The sequence below is a fragment of the Xyrauchen texanus genome, chromosome 36 (genome assembly GCF_025860055.1).
Source record: "Xyrauchen texanus isolate HMW12.3.18 chromosome 36, RBS_HiC_50CHRs, whole genome shotgun sequence".
Lineage (NCBI taxonomy): Eukaryota > Metazoa > Chordata > Actinopteri > Cypriniformes > Catostomidae > Xyrauchen > Xyrauchen texanus.
Genome location: NC_068311.1, coordinates 28,173,252 through 28,199,092, shown reverse-complemented (window position 1 = coordinate 28,199,092; position 25,841 = coordinate 28,173,252). Strand labels below are relative to the sequence as shown.

General features: G+C 38.9%; 1 protein-coding gene across 1 annotated transcript in view; it reads right to left on the bottom strand.

Moving 5' to 3' along the window:
• LOC127630272 (1,4-alpha-glucan-branching enzyme-like) overlaps window positions 1-24,099 on the bottom strand; it is a 234,992-nt gene extending 210,893 nt beyond the window's left edge. The window contains exon 1 of the mRNA XM_052107764.1: window positions 23,922-24,099. Within this exon, the coding sequence (XP_051963724.1) occupies window positions 23,922-24,019 (98 nt within the window). The 5' untranslated portion in view covers window positions 24,020-24,099. The remainder of the gene's footprint in view (window positions 1-23,921) is intronic.
• Between the last annotated feature and the right edge of the window lie 1,742 nt (window positions 24,100-25,841).

The window sequence follows — 25,841 nt, the reverse complement described above, 5'->3', positions numbered from 1 at the left end:
GCTGTCTCCAAGCAGAGACTCGCCCACTGGGTTTTCGACGCCATTTCCCTGGCTTAACACACCCAGGCCGTGCCCCCCCCTTGCAGGTCCGAGCTCACTCCACCAGGAGTGTTGCGTCCTCATGGGCACTGGCTAGGGGCACTGCCCTAGCAGACATTTGTAGAGCAGCGGGCTGGGCAACAATCTCCGAGTTGAGTCAGTATCATCCCGTGTTCTCTCAGGTACCGAGCCCGTAGAACTTGGTGCCACGCCCACGATCTGACCAGGTGAATCGCTTGCACCTAGCGCCTTCCCCCTAAACAGGGGAAACAGTGCGCCTTCATTCCCAGGAGATCTCAGGTTTGGGACACTGGTCGATTCCTCCCTAGCCCTCGTGGGTCGCAGTTCAGCGGAGGAACTCGCTGACCCAAGCCACTGCAGGTACCGTAAGCTACCCTGTACTGGTATAGGTGCTCCACAGGTAAGGCCTCCTTCGGACTCCCCCTGTGTGTAACACCACGGTTCTGTCCCCTCTGGCGAGCTGACTCCCGTGTTTCCCTTAGGCAGTCATGGCTGCCTCGACTGCCGTGCTATATGTTCCCACCTCTATAGGCTGGATCCACCACCGCACCGACTTTTCCACATAGGCCCTAAGCAGGCCTCTGATGGTTTTGCCACTTAAACTTGCCTCCCCTCTCGGGTAGGCGTGGCCTCCGCAGGGTCTTCTCCTTCCTGAATAAGGGCTAAGACCCCCTTCCCTCAATGCGTGTAAGGGCCCCTGCCTAAGTTGCTCTATGCGAGAAACATAGAGAGAGAAGAGGCCCGGCCAGGCTTGGCCCGTTCCCAGGTTGGCGGCCAGCACCTTGTTCCCCTCCAGGGTAACGATAAGGAATCCTGATGGCTTAAATGGGGCATTGGGGAAGGGTACGTGCAGCCTGATACAGTTGGTCGTCCTGCACGTAAGAATACCTGCTCGCTCCTGTATCAGCAGTTCACGTACACGGCTCAGCGCATGGCGCTTTTATAAGTGGACCCCTAGTGTCGCTTCTCTGACACAACGTGGAGAGAGGGACAGAAGGGGAACGTCTAGGTTACGTATGTAACCTCCGTTCCCTGATGGAGGGAACGAGACGTTGTGTCTCCCCTGCCATGTCGCTGAGCCGAGCCACTGTTGTGGCCGTACCATTTCCGGCTCCTCAGAAAAATCCTGAATGAACTCCAGTATTTGCGCCGCTTAAATACCCATATGTCCGGGGGGCGGGACATGCAAATACTGGTTGCCAACTCTCATTGGCCTTTTTTCATAGTCCAGAGGTGAATATCGGCGCTCAAGAGAGACCCCTAGTGTCGCTTCTCTGACACAACGTCTCGTTCCCTCCATCAGGGAACGGAGGTTACATACGTAACCTAGACGTTTCCTTTTGACTAAAACAAATGAAACAAGCTACCTAATAAAACTAATAATGAAAATAGAATTCCAAATACAAAATGTAAGTGCTACTATATCAAACACACTTTGTAAAAAAATTATAATAATAAAGTAAAAGAAAAAAGTTTTTACCAAATACTTGCATAGGTGCTGCAACAGCCTATTTAATAAAATCTTTAATATTTATATTAATATAATATTTGTTGGAGTTAAAATTCTTCATAATGTATAATAGCCTCTTTAAATAATTTATACACTTTCACATTTATTACACTTACTACATTATGTTACATGTTTGAATTGAATTGAGTTTACATTGATATGAATAAAATAAAGAGCTAAAACTCTCTTTAAGAGTACCGGCAGTTCCACGAGCAAGTGCTTACGGTTGTGCGCACATTAAGGAGAGCGAAGTTGCAAAGTTGTTTTCCTAATCTTTGCAATGTGTGATTAAATGAATGTTTCTTTTTACTTTTTTGATTAACAACTGACTTTTTTGATACTTTTTTGATCAACAACAGAAAGCATATTAAAAGAGACATTATGAAATGAAAATAGTATGTGTGGATCTCATCTTTGGATGCGCATTACACCGAACAAGACAAACCAAATTTTTACTTGCATAATGTGTATTGACTTACGTGTACACTACAAATATTTACTGTACAAGTTTTCACATTTAAGTCTACAAGCTCTCGAGTTGTGCAACACTTTTACATTCCCATAAATGTTTAACCGGCATGTTACACTGGGTACACTGGCTGCTCATATGCCATGCTGTAAAATGGAGAATGTTAAAAACAGTCCATTGTAAAGTTTAACCAAAATCAGAATTGACATTGTTAAATGCAATGGAAATGTAATGAATGCATATCACAGCTCAACTAAAGTGATGGTGACGCCGCGATCTATGACAACTCAGAACCCACAGCAGCCACATAAGTTAAGTAATCCTACTATAGATACTATAGACTCTCAATCCCACAGTCCCCTGTGCAAGCATGTCATTGAGATTAATTAAAAATGAGTGTATATGTAATAGAGATCCACTGATAATACTTCGTAGTACTCACATTGCACCAAAATGGGGGGTTAATAGTCATACTTGGTACCTTTTTCATCATTATATATTTCCGAGTTCTAGTACTTTCATTTTTATTTTTGGATTATCTCCTATTTTCTCCACAATTTGGAATGCCTAGTTCTAAATGTGCTCCAAGTCCTCATGGTGGTGTAGTGACTCGCCTCAATCTGTGTGGCGGAGGACGAATCTCAGTTGTCTCCGTGTCGGAGACCGTCATCTTATCACGTGGCTTGTTTAGCGCATTATCTTGGAGACATAGCGTGTGTGGAGGCTTCACGCTATTCTCTGCAGCATCCTCACACAACTCGTCACGCACCCCACAGAGAGCGAGAACCACATTATAGCGACCACAAGGAGGTTACCCCATATGACCATCACTAGCAACTAGGCAAATTTGGTTGCTTAGGTGACCTGGCTGGAGTCAATCAGCACGCCCTGGATTCAAACTCGTGAGTCCAGGGGAGTTAGTCAGCGTCTTTACTCACTGAGCTACCCAGAAAAAAATGTGACCTTCTGTCACCTCTTTCTCAGTGAGATAAATATGTCAAGCACCTCTTGTCTAATGTCACCACTCTCGATAGTCACACAGCAGACTGATCTCACAGTGAAATCGGAAACAGTAGGCTGACTTTTCTTTAGCTAAAATCAGTGATTAGTGAAATTTGAAACAATGCCCCCAGTGGCCAAAGCAGTAAGTGTTGTTGGGCGTATAGGCATGTGTGAGCACCATTTTTCCAAGTAGGTATAGCAGCAGACCTCAAAATAGGGCTGTAAATTTCAAAAGAGTGCAGGATTACTCCAGAAGATGGCATGGTTACGCCAAATGGGGGCTGTGCCAAATCCAAAAGGCGGCGTCACTTCCACTCACTGTTAAGGTTAGGTAAAGGGTTATGTAGAGGGCTCCTTATACCTTTAATGGTGGTTTGGAGCTCCCGCCCCTTTTTGGAGCAATGCATACAGCTATATCCTTCTCTTCAATGTCCGGGTGTAAAAGGGGCACCAAAAGCAAGTTGTAAAGAGTGTTATTTTTTTAGCTATAATACAGTGAGGATGTATGCAAATTTGATAAACCGTATCTCCCATTCCAAACTCCAAATATAAATCTAACCATAAGTGGAGTACAAATGTAATGTTAGGGGGTTAAAATGCAACCTCCGAATCGAGATCATCACTAATTATGTGAGCGTGATTACTTCCTGGTTTTATCGCGGCATCTGAATACTGAATATGGGTCGCCCACGTTGCTGATGCAACGCGATTCTGGTCGTGCCACAAGGAAAGGTATACACACTTGAGCGGATGCAAAACTGAAAATGGGAATAGGAGATGTCGCTTGTCAGCGAGTTGGCATAATGAGGCTGATCGTAGGGTACTGGAACTCTCTGAAACAACATGCCGAGTTTCTGTGTGATCATGTTGCACACAGATGTCCTGAGTGAAAAGAACAGCTTGTTAGGCTCACTGATATTGTTATTTTGGGAATAACAGGCTGACAAGGTCGTTATTTAAACCATGAGACATGTGAGACCTTGGTAGTTCTATGGCATCTGCGGGATCAACAGTTTGTACTGCTTTTTTTTAGTCAACATGAAATCAGAATTGGATTTATGTGCTTTGTAGTCCATGTATATTTGCTTTGAAGCCATCTAAATGCTATATGCTAAAAAAAAATAATCTTTCTCTTCCTGCAAAACTGAACAAAAACATTGACTCATCATGTTTACAGGGGCACATACATATTTAGTCCAATCAAATGCTCTCTAGAGTAAGAATGCTCCTCCCTCCATTGACTCAACTCTGTCTGAACCTGTGAACAAGTGATCAGAGCAACATATTTCAATCCCAGTTTGGAGCTTGCAGTCTCTTTAGTCATCTAAATTCCTTACACTACAGTCCCTCTCTCGATGCTCAGCGTGATTCAGAGCTGCCCGCAAGACCTTGTTGATTTTGACGCTTGCACTCATAAGAAACACTTGAGTTGCTCAGAGGCCTCTGAAACTAGGTTTGATCAAGAGCCGAATAGCTATTGCACGGGCACCTGCCTGTGTACAATTATTTACGGGACGGAGAGGGCCTTTCAGGGGCCTGGAGCCCGGAAAAAGCTGCGATGCTGCTGGAATGGGGCCTAATGTGTGTTCAACGTGACCCAATCACCTTATAAACTCACATACACCAAAAAACAACACAAATTCAACTAAAACCCCAGGCTGCTGAATGGGCCTGATTGGTCAGTGGTTTGTCTAAAGTCTAAGTCTCAAAGGGATAGTCCACACAAAAATGATAATTCTGTCATCATTTAATCGCCTTCATGGTGTTACAAACCTGAATGATTTTCCTTCTTCAATGAAACACGAAAGATGTTAAGCGGTATGTTAGCCTCAGTCACCATTTACATTCAGTGCATCTGTTTTCCATACAATGGCAGTGAATGGTGACGGAGGCTAACATACTGCCAAACATTAAGGATGGGCGATACCACTTATTTTCTTTTTGATCCGATACCAATAATTTCAAGTCCAATATCGTCGATACCGATAACAATACTTCTGTTCATACTAATGTATTTTTTTGCAATTATTTGGGTTAAAATGGGTAATTTAAATAATATTTTTAGTCATTATTTCAGTAATTAATTTTTTTTGCCCAAACAGAAAATTATTCGATTTCTGTATTGTTTACCCTTACAAAAATTAACATTTCACTACAGTAAATATTGTTTAACCATGGTATATCGTTAAACCATAGTTACCACACAATTAACAATTAACAATTTTTTTAAATACTTATTAACAACAATTACACACACTTAGAAGAAATAAGAAATGTCACCTTTAGATATGTTGTTATTTTGCCGTGAATTTACTCAAGAAGCTGTGGTGTAGTAGTGTCTGAAGAGGTGGGCATACTGTGAATTTATAAAAAAACGCATGCACCCGATCTCTAAAATTAATATACATTTATATACGGTTCATGTAAAATGTGTAAGAATGTACGTTTCTTGCTGGCATGGTGTTGAGTACACTGCTAAGAACATTGGTATAGTAACTTCATGTTAAATGTGCATTTAAATTATTAGATGTCATTATTGCTCCTTTCATTAGGCTACTATGAAAATTGTTAATACTTTATTATTATTAAAACTAATAAATTAATTCATAATACACAATAAGTTATTAAGCATTAATATGAGAGTAGTAATGTTCACAATAACACATTATCTTTTATTACCATATATAGCCTGCATAAAAAGTTATGGTTATTTATTTTGTATTATTTGTGTAATATTATGTGATTTTCTGTGTAGAGTGAAAATGTTTTCCTACTTAGAGAAATACATGTGTAAATGTATAAATTTGACTTATTTCATATCACAAGTAAATGTCACCACAGACAGCAGCAAAGGGCAAAAAAATAAAAAAGAGCATCAAAATGAGGGGTGCAATAACATGCAGTATTTTCACAAAGTTGAACTGCATAAGTTACATTTAAATGTTATATACATATATTTATGTTTAGCAGGGAAATAAATATGCAGTGCAAATTATAGTTTCTCCAGGGATGCTTGTGTGTCAGATGCTGGAAATATCCCACCCCTTACTGAAAGGGAAAATATGATTGGTTAGCAAATATCCAATCACGCCTGAAATGAATGTTCTGATTGGTGGATCAGCTCAGTTGAACAGTCTGTCCTGCCAGTGCTTACCAGTGTATCTCCGCGCGGTTTAGAGAGAATCTCTGTACATTTTTTAAATAATAATAATAAAACACAATTCACTCAACCGTGATGCGGCATTGCATTATTAGAATGAAAACGTTCCAGGTCAAAAGCTTGTTGTTCTGGCGGTCACACGTATATCACTTATTTCAGGTGGGCATACGCAAAATCCTAAAACAGATAGGAGGGCATAAAACGTATATGCCTGCGTATGCCCTAGACTCCACGATCAGAAGCTGTTTCTCAGATTTTCTATCATTACCTCTACAAGACACTGATCCCTATTGTTTGAACGAGTCTTGTGACGGAACAAGTGCTTGTCTGCTTGTGTTTTTCAGCATTTATGAATGTTTAAATGAGTGGAAGAAGAAATTAGTTCCCATCCTGCACAAGTATTTGCTAATATAGCCTAATCCATTTTATTTCACTTTGAAGCTTATAATTATTGTTCTTGGTAACCAAATAATAATAATAATACCCCTAGTTAAAAAAACAAAGATGAAATTACAACTACCCCACAGTTGTGATGACATTTGATTTTATTATCATTATTATTATGTTTTCAAAATATTTCAAAAATAATTTTCAAACGTACATTTTTTAACAGGTAAAAAAAAAAGTGGCAATGACGTGCCAATAAATGAGACAAGTGATGTATGAAGCAGAAAAATAACAAATTCAATGTAAATACCACTTGTGAGCGGAATATATTTATTGGCCGTCATTTCCAATCAAGCTGTAATTTTGCCAAATTACACAAAAATAGCGTGACATTTTTTTATTGTGGTATTTAAGATACATAAAATGTTAGCTATGAAATTGTCCTTAGCAAGTAAAAGAAAGCAGACATTTAATTTCAAAAACACTCAATGTCTTTCCCATCACCGTCATTTCAACCACAGAATAATTTTAATCACATCATTAACACTAGCTTAATCTCAGCGTGGCATGAGTCAGTATTCAGTTATACAGTACTTCAAAGTAATTAGCATGCATGGTATTATTATTGTGGGCATCTTTAAATAACGTAAATAATTCTAGATAACCGTTTAGCCAAATTGTTTGATCGCACAGTATTTTTCATCAACAAATCAATATTCACAACTCTGCATGTGTGCGGCATAAAATCACTCGTGCGCACTGATGTAAAGAAAACCAATGTGGACGGGAAGCATTCCTAAAGAAGGAACGCAGCTGACCATTTATCCGCCGTCTAAAAGAGTTAAAGTGTGGAAGTATTTTTGGTTCCATAAAAATGCTGAAAGACCTCCAGCAAACCTTTGGCAACAATGGACAATTTGACGCAAGTTTGCCGCAAAGTTAATTTGCATGATTATTAGTTGCAAATTTGCCCTGAACTCTCGATTTTCATAAGGGGATTGTTGGTCGAAGATGTTTCATTTTGTGTAAAACGTGGCAGAAAAGTAACAGCGAAACATGGGAACACCTCCAACATGTTCGCTCATCTGCGGGACAATCATCCCATGCAATTCTGCTAGATAAAGGCAAGTTGTTACAGTCCTGCTCATTTTTCCAAAGTGTTTTTGAAAAATGCGAGAGACAACCAGCTAAGTGACAGCTAAGACAACTAAGAAAGTGAACTATTGTTGCCATTTGCAGATAATGTGTAGCTTGCTTTCAAGTGGCGGAAGAGTAGTTTAGGAAAACTCAGCTAGCTACACAGATACGTTTGAGTCTTGTAGTTACAACTAAAATACAGTTGTACTCAGCTAATGCCAAGTCCTGTAATTAATAATGGGCACAATGTCACACAATAAATTTGCTCAATTAATGAATAAATAAATAAAAACGTGGCACAATGATGATTTCAAAATGAACCCTTACGGAAATCGAGAGAGACAAACTGCCCATTGTTGCCAATGGTTTGCCAGAGGTTTCCCACTACCGCCAAAGAGCTACCTGATCATTTCTGGCAAACATTTGTGGCGAATCATAAGCTGATTTGAATGTGAAAATGAGTGGCAGATTTGCGGAGGAAAGGAAGTTCTAGTTGGAAAGCAATGCAATTGTACATTGCCATTCAGTGAGTGAACATGCAGTTGTTACAATTGTAGCTCGCACCTAGCTATTAGCAACAGACTTGCTATCCAGAAAAAAAAATGCATTCGTTTTTTAAATGCTCAGGGTTCTTTTCAAAGTTTTTTGTTATATGCTAATTATAAAAGGCCAATTTGGTATTGCAAAAAGTAATTAAACTAGTTATTAAGAGAACAACATAAAAGTTGTTTATCTTTCAACCCGTTTTTGGAATGTAACCCAATACTGTGATAACGTATACCGTGATAAATGCTTTAGCAATTATCGTGATGTGAAAATTTGATACCATCACAGGCCTAATCTCAGCATTGTTGACACAATGTCTTAAAAATTAAAGCTATTAAGATAAACCGACTAACCGACCTCAATAATCAGTAAATGACTGTTTGCTTGTTGGACTAATTCCATCCTATGCCATCCCTAGTGCAAAGTGTACATTTTGTGTCCTTTCTTGGCACAAAACCTCCAAACATTTTGTTGTCTAAAACCCACTGCACACCAGAGTTCTGGTATTTCATAAACTTTCACCTCTTAAAAGTTTGCATCATCTTATTACTTCAGCTAGCAGGGGAAATTTGCTCAATTAAATATTGAAGAGGGATCGGATGAAACAGCTTCTGCGTGATTTGGTTTAGTTTGGCAGTCCGTTGGCTATGTTTGCCCATGCTGATTACTGATATTCAGGGCAATGTGTAAATGATTAGCCTCTGTTTAAACGATGCACACCAGTCTCCAGTTCAACCTATTAAAGCGATTGTTTATCAGAGTATGACCTTTTGCAGTCTAAGGTCAATAAAAAGGTATTCACCACAAACTAATTTTATTATATTTTCAAGACTTAAAATTCACTCCTCACTTCATATTCTCTCATCCAAAATGAAATTGTTAGTGCGAAGAGGTTGCATTCGGGTTATTCCATGCTGTGAAATTATTATTTATAATATAAATTATTATATTATATCCTAAACTACCTTAAATATGGTAAACGAATACTAGATTTTAAAGCATGAAGAATTCAGAATACAGTAACTTCTAAAAAGTAGTGTGACAGGGCGGAGGGCGGGGCTGGGTCGTGATTCTACACACCCGGTCCCTTATCAGGCTAATCAAGCCTCCGAGTGGGATAAAGGCCGACTGCGGATGGTGGTGCGGCAGAGAGAGATAGTTTACAGGCAGCTGTCCTTCCTGTGTGTGTTTGTGTCTTTTGGTTTCAGTTTTACATTAAAATATCATTTATATTGTCAAGCCGGTTCTCGCCTCCTCCTTTTCCCCTGAACCCCCTTTACACGTAGCTAATACTTCAGTTTATATAAATATACAGTATGCTATTATTTGAGGAGCTATTATTTTGAATGAATTATTCATTCATTTGATACATGTTTAAATTAACACATTTTCATACATTATTAGAAATGTTAGAATTTTTTATTTAAATTGTATCTAATACAGTTCGGCAGACATTTCTGTCATTTTGTCATTAATGTAAAACACACACACACACACACACACACTAATATTTTGGCTTTAATAATAATTTAAGAGATCAATATTTACAGAGTAATCCATAGCTTTTTAGAGTGGGGTCAAAACAGGAAAAATAGAGGTAGTGATGGCAAAATCATTATTACATTTTTTAACAAAGATATATATTGGTCAGTTACTAAACTCATGTCCACACTGCTGTTTTCATACACAAAGAAATGGTGTGTGAGTGTGTGTGTGTGAATGGGTGAGTGAGATACAGTTTAAAGCGCTTTGTAAAGCCACTTAGGTTAAAAAAGGCACTAAATGTATGAAAACTCTTAAATCCTTTACTACGCAGTCCATGTAATGTCTGAAACACAATTGTCCTCATGTTCCGTCGCCTGACAGCAATTCCGAGTAAACTTCCAGTCACCTTTGAACAAATGCAATGTGAAGATTGTACAACGTAACATTTATCTTTAACAACGCTATCGAAGAGCAGGCAAAACAACGGTGCTACATATATGCCACCATCTTGAATGTTTTAGATTGAATGGATCACATGGCAACAAATACAGGTATGTCACTTTTTTCAGATATCTCCACACCACAATGCCAAGACTGCGTTTTCCAAATGTATCCACTTTGGAGAGCATTTTCGAAAAGCTCTGTTTTGCCATCTCAGTGTGGACAGAAGGCCAAAACGTAGAGAAAAAGATGCGTTTTCAAACGAAAACCTATTAGTGTAGATGTGGCCTTGGTCGACTTGTTAGTCTGGTTAATGCCTTGTTACATCAGTAACATGGGGTGCAATCAGTGGCAGTGCGATTCCAAAAACTAGGAAAAACACTTTTGATTTTAGTAATATAACTATTAAAAGGTATTAAACAATATCTAAGGGACCTTTAACACTGGCATGTATTCTGAAACAGAGCACAGTCTGCATGAAAAATGGATAACGTGCTAACTGGGAAACAGACCATGGTATGGAACCCAAGACTTCCTGTGGGAAGTGGTCTGAGCTCAGTTGCAATGGAACTGTGGAACGGTTCGCACGAGTGAGAACGCAAGCTGCACTAGGGTTCACACTTGTTCAGGAAGTAAAATGACTTGTGCATGCATTTTTGCTGATTTTAGTATGATGACATATTCAGTTGCACGGAAACACACACATGCGCCACGGGTGCCAGTGGAACATTGTGGAACATTGTACATGGGTTGAGGTGCATTTTAGATAGGTGCATGAGTGAGCGTGCAATGTAAGCAGGGCAGCAAATGGATTGCTCGCAACCTTGCACGCCGTTCCTCAAAATAAGCCGTTTCCGAGCAGCAGATAGTCGCATTCTCCAGTCACATCTGCTGAAATACAGCATTCAACACACAGGCGCATGAGTCGCTCGCTCTGGTGCGCATAATGGCACAAAATGTTGTTTTGTGTTCTCCATCATGTGCACGATTGTGCTGGCTCAAGTTGATGATGAGCCGAGGTTTCCGGGAACAAACAAACTCAATCAACAGTATTTGTGGAATAATGTTGATTCCCAAAAATAAATAATTTAACTCAGCCCTCCTTTTCTTTAAAAGGGCAAAAATCGAGGTCACAGTAAGGAACTTACAAAGGAATTGAATGGGGAAAATTTTTGGAGGGTTTTAAGTAATAGTTCACCCAAAAATGAAAATTCTCTCATTATTCACTTACCCTGAAGCCATCCCAGATGTGTATGACTGTCTTTATTCAGCAGAACACAAATGAAGGTTTTCAGAAGATAGAGCTCTGTCAGGTCCTTATAATAGGAGTACACAGGTGCCAGCCGGTTCAAAAGTCACATTAGGGCAGCATAAAAGTAATCCATGTGACTCCAGTTGATCAATGTACTGTATGTCTTCTGAAGCTAATCGAAACTTTTTAAATCGGTGCTTCCATCCAGGGCTCTGAGGCAGTTTGAAATGGCCGAACTCTCGCATAATGTTTGTTCCTTTTATGCTAAATAAATATGCCGTTTTGACCATCAAAGTTCTGACACCTGTTTATTTCCATTATAAGGACCTGACAGACCTTTATCTTCTTCTAAAAATCTTAATTTGTGTTCTGCTGAAGAAAGACAGACATGCACATCTGGGATGGCATCAGTGTAAGTGAATAATGAGAGAATTTTCATTTTTGGTGAACTATTCCTTTAAAAGGCTTTAAATGAAGCTTATTATTCTATAAAAGCACTTACATTAATTCTTCTGTTAAAACTTGTGTATTATTTGAGCTGCAAATTTATTTAAATCATTAAGAACAAAAAGCTGAGGCTCACCAAAACTGGACATTTAAAGACTGGAAAACATGGCCTGGTCTGCTAAAACTCAGCTGAGGTACACAGATGGTAGGCCCTCTGTAGCCTCGGTTTCCTGTTCAATGCTTACATAAGTGGAACCCGACATGGTCTTCTGCTGTTGTAGCCCATCTGTCTCAAGGTTCGACATGTTGTGCATTCTGACATGCATTCCATCACTAAAATTGTACAGAGTGGTTATCTGAGTTATCGTAGCCTTTCTGTCAGCTCAAACCAGTCTGGACATTCTATGTTGACCATTTCAATTCGCACAAACGCCGCTAATGTCACATGCATTGACCATCGGGAAAACAGATGGTGGGATATATTATGCTGAGACCTGCGCCAAGCATTTTATCAGTGTAGCACAGCAGTAGAACATGCCTGTAAAGCACAGATAGAGCTCCTAACACTGTAACATAATTGCAGCGGCAAGACAGCTGCCATTTGAACACCAGTGTTGCACTGCGTGGCACGGTGTGAGCGCGAGGCAAAAGTTGCGATGCACGGTGCAGCGCGAAGTGAAAGTGCAAGCGTGAGGTGATCGTATGTGTTCAAATCCCTTCGGTTACAATTGTGACCGTGTTCTAAAAGGAGTTTTTTATGCATTTTGCACAGTTTACAATTTGTCAATTGTGTGGATGACTGAAAAACACATCTGGATGAAGCATATTTTGTCCACTCATGTTTATTAAGATAATGCGATTAATCGCGATTAACTACAGAAATGGTGCGATTAATCCCGATTACATTTTTTAATCATTTCACCGCCCTAATATATATACACACGCACAACTTTGTCTCAGATGCCTCAGATGCCTCTCCTGAAGTACTAAGTAGTATAAAAAATTACATAAGATAATTGTTGACATAGACAGAGTATAGCATATAATGTGTATAGAGTACATCATTTGGATAGCTATTTAGCTCAGATAAATTTATCGTGGAAGCATCTGAAGAAAAATTCTCCATTTGCTTCTGATCTGATCTCATTGCAGTCTATGAGAAACAATTTAGATAATGAAGAGATTTCATTTGTGATTTTTCATTCCTAAGGGCTCTCTCATCCAGAGCAAAGGAAAGTAGCACAGAAATGTTAAATGTTATTAACCTTCGTTTTAAAGAGTTTTAGTATAGTCTTCCTTTGTAATTTGAGTTTCTTATATCCCATGTGGTTTCTCCTCAGTCAACATGTGACACACATTTCACACGCTATTATTCCACTTTTGAAAACCAGGTCCACAGAGAAGGGTAAAATTAGACACCATGTACATGTATCGAGATACCTCGATGGCTACCCCTCAAGACTTCGGTGTTAATTAAAATGATAATGAAGAACTCTATTTCACTTGTCAGTGGTCTCTGTGACACTAATGAACAAAGAATGTTGAGTCATAAATATGCAAACAGTGCCACGCACACATAATGTGTGCAACAATACAATTAGACATTGTTACCATTGTAATCAAATGTAAAGTCAGTGCCATAGGACCGTGTATATTATGCATCAAAATGATGAGTGGTGAACGGTCCAGTTGTTGACAGCAGCACTCTCTGGTTTGAAATTAAGTGCCATCTAATTGGTACAGAGCACCCAGAGTCTCCAGGCATAAGCAATCAGATAATCTGGAGTACCAATTTCATGTCAGTGCTTATATACTCATAATATAAATATGTTAAATTAAGACTATGATTATGAGTGACATTTTAATTATATATTAAAGGTGGTCACCTCTAACTCATCCATCACTTTTCTGAAGGTCTTTATGTATTAATAAGTGCTTTTATGCTGTCATTTTCTAATTATATTTTGTGTAAGGCAATAAAAATCCCAGCTGATCTTACTTTTGGTCGATCATGTTGCATTGTGGGATACAGCATTGTGCACTGGTTTTCTACTGCGCATTTTGTCAGTAGACTGCGAAAATCTTCATTAAATGATGCCAGAAGCTTCACTTTTCCGGATAGACAGTTCGGACATGGCTCAGTCTGTAGGACTGGAACGCACCTTGTGATCATTGAAGACTTTTAAGTGACGTTTGAAATCTCATCTGTTTACACTGAGTCTGACAAATGAAATGTAGGGCACAGATTTTTTTTATTAAATTTTATTACTGTGAAGCAATTTGGTCAATTTCATGTTTTAAATGTTATATAAATAAAGTTAAGTTGAGATTAAAGCAAAAATGCTGTCATTTCTTTATATAGATATATAGTCTACAGATAATACGTGTTTTACAGTGTTCGACCGCACAGTACAACTCTTTTGGGGGTTTTCCACTATGGACCTGGGACCTTTAGTACCACCTCGGTCGAGGTTCCAAGCGAGCCGAGTCGATACTAAATGTGACGTCAAAATCCTGCAGATCACTGATTGGTCAGAGAGAATAGTCACTACCCACGTCACTGGATTTCCGACATGCGACATCAACCCGCTAGTTTTAAAGTTAGCAACAGCGATAGCAGTATCATTTGTTCACGCCACTTTCGAATTGGGAAAAAAAGAAATGGCTGTGCGCAAAACCACACCATGGTCAATAAACGAGGTGCAGATGGTCCACTCGTTAGCGATGAGCGAAACGATAAAGTCTCTCAGGAAGTGTATAAGCTGTTGACCGCACACGGCTACCACCGGACCTACCAATACTGTAGGGAAAAGTAAAAAAATTTTTTTATTAAAAGTGACTACAGAACTAACAAGGAAAAGTGGAAGTGGTTTGACCAAATAGGCACTATCTAGACAGGTGAGCAATGGGAGGGAGAGTGCCCTGGGCTGGCATTGATCCACGATGGAGGACAATACATGTTGTTACGTTAACTAATGACGATCAGCCTATAATCCCACCCACGCTAAGGTGGCACTAAACTGCAGTGTAAATGCAAGCTCAGAAAAGTAGAGCGAGTAGAGTTGAGGCGAGTCGAACCATTACGTGCAGTGGAAAAGTGGCATTAGTGCTCTGCTTTGTCATCGGATACAACGTGAATTATTCTCAATGTCTGTGGAGTTTCTAGTGGATGAGCGGTCAGATTTATTATGCAGCTCATCCACTCCAAAATTGCAGCTTTTAGCAGTTTAATAAATCACACTAGAACATGTCACAACTTTAATTTGATTAATTGTCCATTTCAGTGTAAAAGGAGTAACTAATAAAGCTTGTGAAAATGTAAAATCTGTCATGTGTCAGTGCTCGGTACTACAGTAACAATGGTATCGTTAAAAATTTTCGACTTGGTACTGAAATACCGGCAGTTTTGACACCACTGGTTGAGAAGTTCTAATGAAAGCCATGAAGAATTGTGTGTAGCCTTTACTTGAAAATATGGTCTGTTAAATTTTATAGTAAATTCTGTGTAGAAATTGTTTCCTAGGCTTTTTTCCAATTTTTGTTCAGTGTACTATACTAGATAAACCATCAACATAAAATCACAAAGATACAACAAACATTTATTGTCCTATTATTTATACCTATTTTCTGGTCATTTTTGTTTACCTCACCATAGTGAACTTTCCCAGCTACCTAAAAAAAAATAAGATACCTTGGCATTAGCAAATTGACAATCATGAGCCACCAAAATTGTGATTGGTTAGTAACTGTTCCGTGCCAATTTATGCTCAAGTGGAAATGTTACTGAAACCATTTCTCACTGTGCTCCGAACCATTTGGCCTACTGGTGGAAAAGGGCTTTAGCTAATCTGCTGAGAAACTTTTTAGACTCCTTCCTTTTTCTACTTTGCCCCACTAGGATAGTTCTGTTTATTCATTTATGATCTCCAAAAATTCAAACCAAATCGAACTAGCAATAGTGTATATGGTGAAATCACACGAAACAGTGAAACATCAGATTCTCCTGTCCACTCTCACTGACCTGGGCATCACATGAACTGCACTTGGACAATCTGAATCATAACTCACAGGCAGATCCTTCAAGGTCACCTGGAGAGGAGGGGTGTCCAAGTTACACCAGCTGACCCCTGGTGTTCCTCAGGGATCAGCACTTGGACCCCTCATTTTCTTGATCTACACCTCAACACCTGGACATATCATTAAGGCACATGATTTTTCCTACCACTGCTACACAGATGATATCTCTACCTTCCTCTCTGGAATCTCGGCCTGGATGAAGGAACATCACCTTCAGCTCAACCTTGCCAAGAGAGAACTCCTCGTGATCCCAGTCAACTACTATATTGACCACAACCTCTTGGTTCAACTACGTTAACACCAACCAGGTTAGCCTGGTACCTTGGAGTGATAGAAGATGACCAGTTTAACTTCACTGAACACATCTCGTCAACAATCCGGTCTAGCATGTTCACACTTTACAATTTCAGGAAAGTCAGACATTTCCTGTCTGAATATGCTACACAGCTCCTGATCCAAGATTATAACGGTTGCTTCCACTGATGGTGTTATGAAGGTAAGTGAGGACCCAAAAGCGATGTAACCAAAAACAGAGTCTTTTAATGATTGTTCAGGAAGCAGTAATGAAGAACACAAAGTCTTCTCCTTGAGAGGTATGCAAACAAACAACCAGCAGAGGGGGTGATAATAAACAGAACAAAACAAGTGCTTCCTTAGGTAGATTCAGAGCGAGTCCTTGGGCAACAGTCAGGGTATGCAGTGAAGCGGCTACAGGTCGCGGGTCTCCCCAAGGGCCGACCGGAGTCGTGGCTAGATAGCGGATACCAACTCTCTCGTAGCGTCAGAAGAACTGGGCAGAAATAGTGGAGATGGTTAGCAGAGAACAGATAGTGATGAACGGCGGATGCCAACAGGACAGGACTCTGGACAGAGACAAACAAGACTGTAGTTTGCTTCTTGTGAGAGAAACTCTAGTGAGAATCCGACAAAGAATGCAGCGAGAGCAGGGAGAGAAGTAGAGAGCTAATCAGAGGAAAGAGGGAACAGGTGGGAAGAGAATTAACGAGGAATTCAGGGGAGATGAGGAACAGCTGGAGGAGGAGAGAAAGGAAAGGGAAAGTAACATATAACGATCAGCAGAGGGCGACAGAGTAGAGGGAAAGAACAGAAACGAGACATACCATGACAAGACATGACAGGACATGACAGATGGTGCAAAAAATAACAGCGTAACAGGTTCTCAACAACGGACATTAATATCCAGATATTGAAGCAAATAACCAATGACTTTAAAAAGGACTGAAACGTTTAGTCGATGTTATCGACATTGTTGACAATAAAAAAAATTGTCGACAAAAAATTTAATTGTCAAATAATTTTCATTGACATTTATCTGTAATAATGACACATGAGAGCAGCACTGCAGCTCTCTGCTGACTGAGGAAGAATTGCACAGCTCACAGTCCAGATGCACTCTAAACTTTCACAGCTTCAGGTGATGTAGATCGCAAAGTATGAAGGAATTATACAAAGATACCAAATAAGTAATTACAGAAACATTCTCGTTGTGGAATAAGTGGAGCTGAGGCAAATCTAGTGTGTCAAGCATCTTTACATTTACATTTATGCATTTGGCAGACGCTTTTATCCAAAGCGACTTCTAGTGCAGTTATTACAGGGACAATCCCCCCCAGAGCAACCTGGAGTTAAGTGCCTTGCTCAAGGGCCCAACAGTGCTGGGGCTTGAACCCACGACCTTCTGGTCAGTAACCCTGAGTCACCACTGTGAGCAAGTCTAAATATTTTTACTGAATGAAACTTTTCCCTCATTAGTTCAGTGAATGTCATTTTAAAAGATGATTTTGTCCTCTTATTGTTAGTTTATTTATTTAGCTTTAATGCCATTTAAGTAACCAGGCTATTCACATGGCAAACAAAGGTTCATCAATATCATCACATATTAAATAAGACTACTTAAAATTTACACAAACTGTTAAAAACTGTAAAACCTGTTCAGATGTACTTAAAAAAAAAAAAAAATTAAATAAGTCTCTGTATAAAAGCGTTGTCTGATAGTTCCAAAAGTTTTACAGATTAGTAAAATGTGCTTGATGTTCATAGGGGTTTGGAAAGGTATATATGTATATGGGAGGATCTTCACCAGTCAGTAAAAACGCATGTGTTAGTCTTGGCATCAGGTAAACACTATTTGATCATGACTAGATTTAACATTTTTAAAGTAATTTCTTTGGATCCTGGGGTTTATTTTGTATAATTTATTGCTGTTGCACTCGTTCCATTCTGATTGCCACTTATTAATGGCCTGAGGTCAGAGGGTTGTATCAGACATTCCGAGATCTCCAAGTTTAATACCTATTTTGCAGCCATATCTGCTTTTTCATTTCCTGCCAGACCGGCACACAACAGAGGATATTGTTGAAATCCTTCTTCAGTAATCGATGTATTTTAGACAAAATGTGTATGATTATGGGATGATTAGTCTCCATGGATTCAAGTGCTTTAGTGGTCCTATCGCAAAGAATTTGAGATTTTTCATCTTTGTTTTTCATCTTTCAAAACAGGTTCCAGATTTTTTGTGATTATGTATTTGCTGTTAGGTTAGATACATATTTCCTCCAACTCTGTATTTTTGCATAATTAATAATCCTTCATGCTTGGCATATCTTAAATCTTACTACATTTTCTTCTTTGGTGTGTCTGTTGAAGAATCTCTCTGCTTTTTTCCGAGCTTTAATAGCTTTTTTGCAGTTGTCATCAATGGGTTATGCCTGCGACTTGGATTTGGTGATGTCTTAGGGACAGAATCATTTGCTATTTTGATCAGCTTGTCTGTGAAACTTGTAACTGGGTCTTGGGTTGCTGGATTAAGTTTATTGTAACATTGGGTCTGGAACAGGTACCAGTTGGCTTTCTTGAGATGCCATCTTGGAATATTATGTTGGATATTTGATCTTGTAGATGGTAAAGATTAGGGGCCATGAGAAATCAAGAAAGAGATCAGGTTTGCATATTGTTAAATACATTTTTGAATATGTTCCATGTCAGGGTGCAGGTAGGTGTCTGAGCCATCATTGAGGATACACAAGTCTTCAAGTATTTTTCCCTTCCTATTTGTGCGATTTCCTCCCCATAATGGCTGAGACCATTGAATTCACCTGCAAGTATGTAGGGGGTTGGGAGCTGATCAGTAAGTTTGTTTAGATCTTGAAGTGTAACAGGTGTATCTGGAGGCAAGTAAATGGAACACAATGCGATGTCCCTATTGAGGGTTATACGTACAGCTATTCCATGTAGATTAGCATCTATTGTGACTCTTGACTGTGAATTACATTGTGATGAACTAAGATGCTTACTCCTCCTGAAGGACGTTGAATGTTTGGTCCATTTACATTAAAACATACAAACCTTTTTAGGGATATTTGACTATTTTGTGATAAGTGTGTTTCTTGGAGACAAAATGCAAGAGGGTTAAATAACATGGCTAGTTTTTGAAGTTCTGCAAAATTTGCTTTGACACCTCGACAATTCCATTGAATAATACGGTAACTTGTCAAGATGGTAGCACCGGAACTTGGACTCTATTCCTACTCTTAGGAGAGGGACTCCAACTGCAGCGTTCTAAGATCTCCGCTATACATACTTTTATATGGTCAGCTTTCCATGGCCTGTTCTCCTGACTAGCCTTTTGTGCTTTGTTTTAGCCTCTTTTCTTTTGATATTTGGAAATGTTCCACTTCACTAGCTCTGGTTTGTGTTTGACTAGTAGAGGTTTGAGTTCTTTGTGCTTTCTTTTTTAACGAAGGTAGGTTTTTGTTACCGATTAACTGTGGTTTGTCTTTTGTTAGCCAGGTTACATCTGTCTGGCACTCAACTGTGTGTTTGGTTGGTAATGTTACAGATGCAAAGTATTACTCAAACTTAAAATTTGGGATCTTTTCCACCTCTTTGCGAGCTTCTGCTTTTACTCTTTGAATTTATTTTTCTTTAATCCATATAGGACATTATTTTGATGAGGCCGGGGGATTCCCTGAGCAATTTCGGCATTTTGATGGTTTTAAACAGGTTTCTTCCTGCCTGTCCTCTCTGCAATTGTAACAGATAGGATTGTTCTTGCATCCAGTGGAGCTATGACCAAACCTCTGACAACTGAAGCATCTTAGGTGGTTAGGGATGTATATGTCAACAGGGACTCACGAGTACACTTAACAGATCCATTCAGGTATTTGAGGTTTGTTGAATGTCATAATATACCTTCCAGTCTTTATCATTTGGTCTCTTTTTTTTTTTATTGTAATCCTCTTTACAATTGTAACATCTTGTTGTGCTAGTTCTGAGGCCATTTCAGTCTTATCCATGTCTTGTAGTTCTCTAGTTCTTATTATGCCTTTGCTAGAGTTTAGGTATGGGTGTAAAGATGCCTTCATAGGAACACCAGCCAAAGTATTTGCACACATTAGATTATCTACAAGAACTTTCTTTGAACATTCAACCAGAATCGGGCCTGACCTCAACTTTTTCATGTCTTTGACAGTTCCTACAATCCCTGCAATTCCTTTTGAATAGCAAAATGGGAGAGTTTGGTAAGTGCCATGTCAGGTGAATTGAGATTCTAAAATTATAAATCTCTACCAGTTTAAATTTTTTGGAACAAGTACACATCTAGCAACAAAGTCATCATCCGAATTCTGTTCTAGAATCTGTCTTTTGGGAGTTTGTTTGTTTGCCATATTTATTATGTTTTATTTCATCATTCTTGCTCCACACTCGCCTCGGAGCCCAAAATAGGGATGCACAGAGCCATGGAACTCCAGCAGATATGCACCAAGAATACAAGAAAGATATAAAATTGCAATAAGAGCTAAAAGCTAAAATTGTTTGATTGAACCTATGCCATGGCTTTCAGGGGAAAATGTCATTGTGGCTGATTTAAATGCCAGTAATTGCCCAGGGCACTAGCAGCTTGATTGGTTCGGGCCTTTCCAACCACCTGACTATATGAAAAAAGAGTCAAAGCATTGTGTTGGATCTGGGGGAGTCACAACTATCCACATTACTCAAATGCCAGGATCTCTTCTTCCACAGACATGGGTCACAACTTGTGGGCAACAAGTCGCCCCATTCGTCGACTTTTACGAACAGCAAGAGGGGTGCTAGGGACCTATTCTACCCCAGGTCCCCACAGGGGTCTTTATTGTTAGAAAGCATGTTTAATACAACCTTTTATGTCTGGGTACAAGCTGAATAATCGGTTAAGAGCTAATGAGTAAACATTGCAAAAATCCTGAATAGTCGAATAATCATTCTAATAACCGTTAGATTAATCGATTATCAAAATCATCATTAGTTGCAGCCCTAACTTCAACATAGTCAAGGGTTTTTAACATCAGAAATGTATTGACAGACATAAAAAAATGGAATAAACATTTAATTAAACATTTGATTAATTTCTTACAACTGAAATGTACAGTTTAGCACATACATCTGCTTCTCTTCATTTGTAGTAAATAATCAAACAACGTCTACGTTACACTCCTACATCATGTTCTTTACCAAATCATTAACATATATTGTATATTAAATCTCACATCTAGAAATAATTATTTATTGAGGAAATTGATAAACAAATGTCAGTCAGTGAGTGTACACCAGAATTTTTAAACTATTCCTCTATGAATCTGCATTCATGCTCAAAGCACGTGTGAATTGAATGCGCATGCACGTATCAGGCGCAGTGAGCAAGGTAAGGCACGTATATTATGTTTGCTTTTCACATCTCTTTATTATAATGCGTTCAAATTACATACAATGTGACCTTTATCTGTACATTTAAATAATTGCTGTACTGCACTAATTTCAGTCATTGACATGACACCTCACTGAAAAATGTAAAACAAAGCATAATTATATTAAAATTAAAAATGTGAATAAAAAAAAATATAAAATAAAAATAACCATTAGATATCGTTCTGTATAGGTTATTTTTAGGTTGTCATAAACTCCCAGAAACATTCTGGGAAGGTTAGTTTATGGTAATAAAAATAAATCCTAAAAATAACTATTAGACAACATTCTGTATAAGTTCTCATTAGGTTGACAAAAAAAAGCCTCCGTGCAATGTTCTGGGAAGTTTAGATTATGGTATTTAAAAAAACTGAAAATAACCATTAGAACATGTTCTGTAAAAGTTCTTATTAGATTGACACAAAAAACCTCCCTGCAACATTCTGGGAAGGTTAGTTTATGGTAATAAAAAGAAAACCTAAAAATAACCATCAGAGAATGTTCTGTACAAGTTCTTATTAGACTGACACAAAAAGCCTCCCTGCAACGTTCTGTGGTTAGTTTATGGTAATAAATAAACAACAAAAAATAACCATTCAAGAATGTTCTGTATAAGTTCTCGTTAGTTTGTCACAAAAAAACCTCTCTGTGGGAGCCTGGGTAGCTCAGCGAGTATTGATGCTGACTACCACCCCTGAGTCATGAATTCGAATCCAGGATGTGCTGAGGGACTCTAGCCAGGTCTTCTAAGCAATCAAATTGTCCCAGTTGCTAGGGTGGGTAGAGCCACATGGGGTATCCTCCTTGTGGTCACTATAATGTGGATCTCGCTCTCAGTGGGGCACGTGGCGAGTTGTGCGTGGAGAATAGTGTGGGCCTCCACACGCACTATGTCTCTGCGGTAACGCGCTCAACCAGCCACGTGATAAGATGCACGGATTGACGTCTCAGACACAGAGGCAACTGAGATTTGTCCTCCGCCACCTGGATTGTCACTACGCCACCACGAGGACTTGGAACGCATTGGGAATTCCAAATTAGGGAGAAAAGGGGAGGGAAAAAAAACCTCCCTGCAACGTTCTGGGAAGGTTAGTTTATGTAATAAAAAATAAACATAAGAGAATGTTCTGTATAGGCTCTTATTAGGTTCTCAAAAAAAACTTCCCTGCAACATTCTGGAGAGGTAAGTTTATGGTTATAAAAATAAAACATAAAAATAAGCATTAGGCAATGTTCTGTGTAGGTTCCTTTTAGGTTGAAACACAAAAACCTTCCTGCAACCTTCTGGGAACGTTACTTTACGGTTACAAAAAAATAGAACCTAAAAAGAACCTTCCTAGAACGTTAGGAATTGGTTCCCAAAAAAATAACCAAACAGGAAACAAATGCTAACGTTAGGGGAACGTTCTGTGTGTGCAGGGTCCGAATACACTCCATATTTCCTGCTTTGACTTTTGACAACTGACTGATATGGAAAGCTTGCCTTTAAAATATATCGACGCTACAGTAAAAATAACGGTGTGGCGGTAAACGCTTTCATCATGTTCTCACAGAACTGCTGGTTGTCAGTATTTATAGAGGTGGGCGTGGTCAGGGGTGTGACGGCTGACAGTGACCCCGTCCACTCGCATAAAAAACAAACAAGCGTGCGTCACAAGAACACACCAAGGCATGTGAAGCAACATAGGAAGCATGCAGATTGCTGAAATGCACGTGGATGAAAAGAACCTGAAGCTAAATTATTACATCTTGCTTAAAAAATTTTTTTAGTATTGTTGATGTGATTATCAGCAGGCCTGTACTAACACAACATGCATGCAATGCAATGCACTGCATGGCAATGCAATTGCTGTAATAATAATCCTAGACACTACCACATAATAATGAAACGTTTCCACTGCTGTTAGTGGTAGTGGAGTTCAAACTCGAGTTCATGCATCAACATACTCCGACCATACAAACAATCAGATGTCTATGTTAACATACTGCGAGTGTTGTATGGCAGGTCAAGCCACAAGAGCATTTACATACCAATGCGTAGACTATATAGCAATCTCTTCGCTGACAATATACTGAATTAATATCATATATTTAGCGAGTATTGCCGGATGCGTAATACTGACATGCGTGTCATTGTGCGCTTGGGACGAGCACAGTAGCATAACCCAGCGACAAGATGCAAATGACTTATAAAAGCACATTTTACCTCCTGTGTAAGTCCTTTTCAAATGGTTTAAGGTAAGGATCCATTTGCAGAAGGGATTTCAAATGAAGAAATGAAACGTTATCCTCTGAATCTGCCATGTTTGCATCAGACTAAAGCAATCAAGCACCGACTGTCTCGTTCAACGTGCGTAAATGGCACTCTTAACTAGGTAGATGTGAGTAGCGGTTTATGTCGCAGTGTCATTTGAGACACAGGGTCATCTGTTTATGCCCTGCCCATATAAAAACCACAGGATATGGCTTCATCGCGTTGTCTTTTAATGCATATATTTTGAAATGACAACGTGTTTCTTTAAAGGGACGGCGGAGTCATGCAGATAGAGGGAGGGACAGAGGGGCTATCAAACTTTTGCCCTTGAATAAGTTCAAACTTAGGACAATTTTTAACACTTAAGAAAAGTTTTAAAGAGACCTCTATATAATAATATGCAATAGAATGGAAATAAATGTGCGTGTAGTTTATAGATTCAAAAATAATAATAATCAATCATGTAAATGGCCATTAGCTAGTTGGCAGTTTTAATCTGCAGCGTGACAAGTTACACCACATCTATTTCAAAGAACATTTTGCATTATTGTTTAACTATTCATGCCGTTTAAATGACATTAATTATTTGCACTTTTAAACTTTTATTTGTTACATCACAGGACCATAAAAAATGGAAATGTAAAGAAGATAAACAGTGATTAAAATGGTAATAAAAAAATGCATGAAATGTCAAATGGATGTTTTTTTTTTTTTAAACATCAAGGTTTAAAGTTACAATTTTCACACATGTGTAATATATATATATATATATAAACACACACATTTTATCCTAAAACCGTGATGTTAAAAAAATACACGTGTGTAAAACATAAACATTACTACCTAAATAATCTTAAAAAAATGAATTAAGGCTTAGTAATAGTATATTTTATATTATTTTGTTAAAGGGTTCATAACAAGCATTTATAATTTAAACAAATGTAAGCTAAACTGACAGCAATTGTGGCATAATGTTGATTACCACAAAAATGAATTTCGACTTGTTCCTCCTTTTCTTTAAAAAAAAGAAAAAGAGCAAAAATTGAGGTTACAGTTACAATGGAAGTGAATGGGTTCAATAAAAGTGAACAAGGCAAATTTTTGGAGGGTTTAAAGGCAGAAATGTGAAGCTTATAATTGTACAGTGCATCCAGAAAGTATTCACAGCACTTCACTTTTTACATATATTGTTATGTTACAGCCTTATTACAAAATGGATTAAATTCATTATTTTCCTCAATTCTACGAACAATACCCCATAATGACAATATGAAAGAAGTTTGTTTGAAATCTTTGCAAATGTATTAAAATAATTTTTTTTTAAAAAATCACATGTGCGTAACTATTCACAGCCTTTGCTCAATACTTTGTTGAAGCACCTTTGGCAGCAATTACAGCCTCAAGTCTTTTTGTGTATGATGCTACAAGTCTGGCACACCTATTTTTGGGAAGTTTCTCCCATTCTTCTTTGCAGGACCTCTTAAGCTCCATCAGGTTGTATGGTGCACAACCATTTTCAGATCTCTCCAGAGATGTTCAATCGGGTTCAAGTCTGGGCTCTGGCTGGGCCACTCAAGGACATTCACAGAGTTGTCCCGTAGCCACTCCTTTGTTATCTTGGCTATGTGCTTAGGGTCATTGTCCTGTTGGAAGATGAACCTTCGACCCAGTTTGAGGTCCAGAGCGCACTGGAGCAGGTTTTCATCAAGGATGTTTCTGTACATTGGTGCATTCATCTGTCCCTCGATCCTGACTAGTCTCCCAGTTCCTGCTGCTGAAAAACATGCCCACAGCATGATGCTGCCACCACCATGCTTCACTATAGGGATGGTATTGGCCAGGTGATGAGCGGTGCCTGGTTTCCTCCAGACA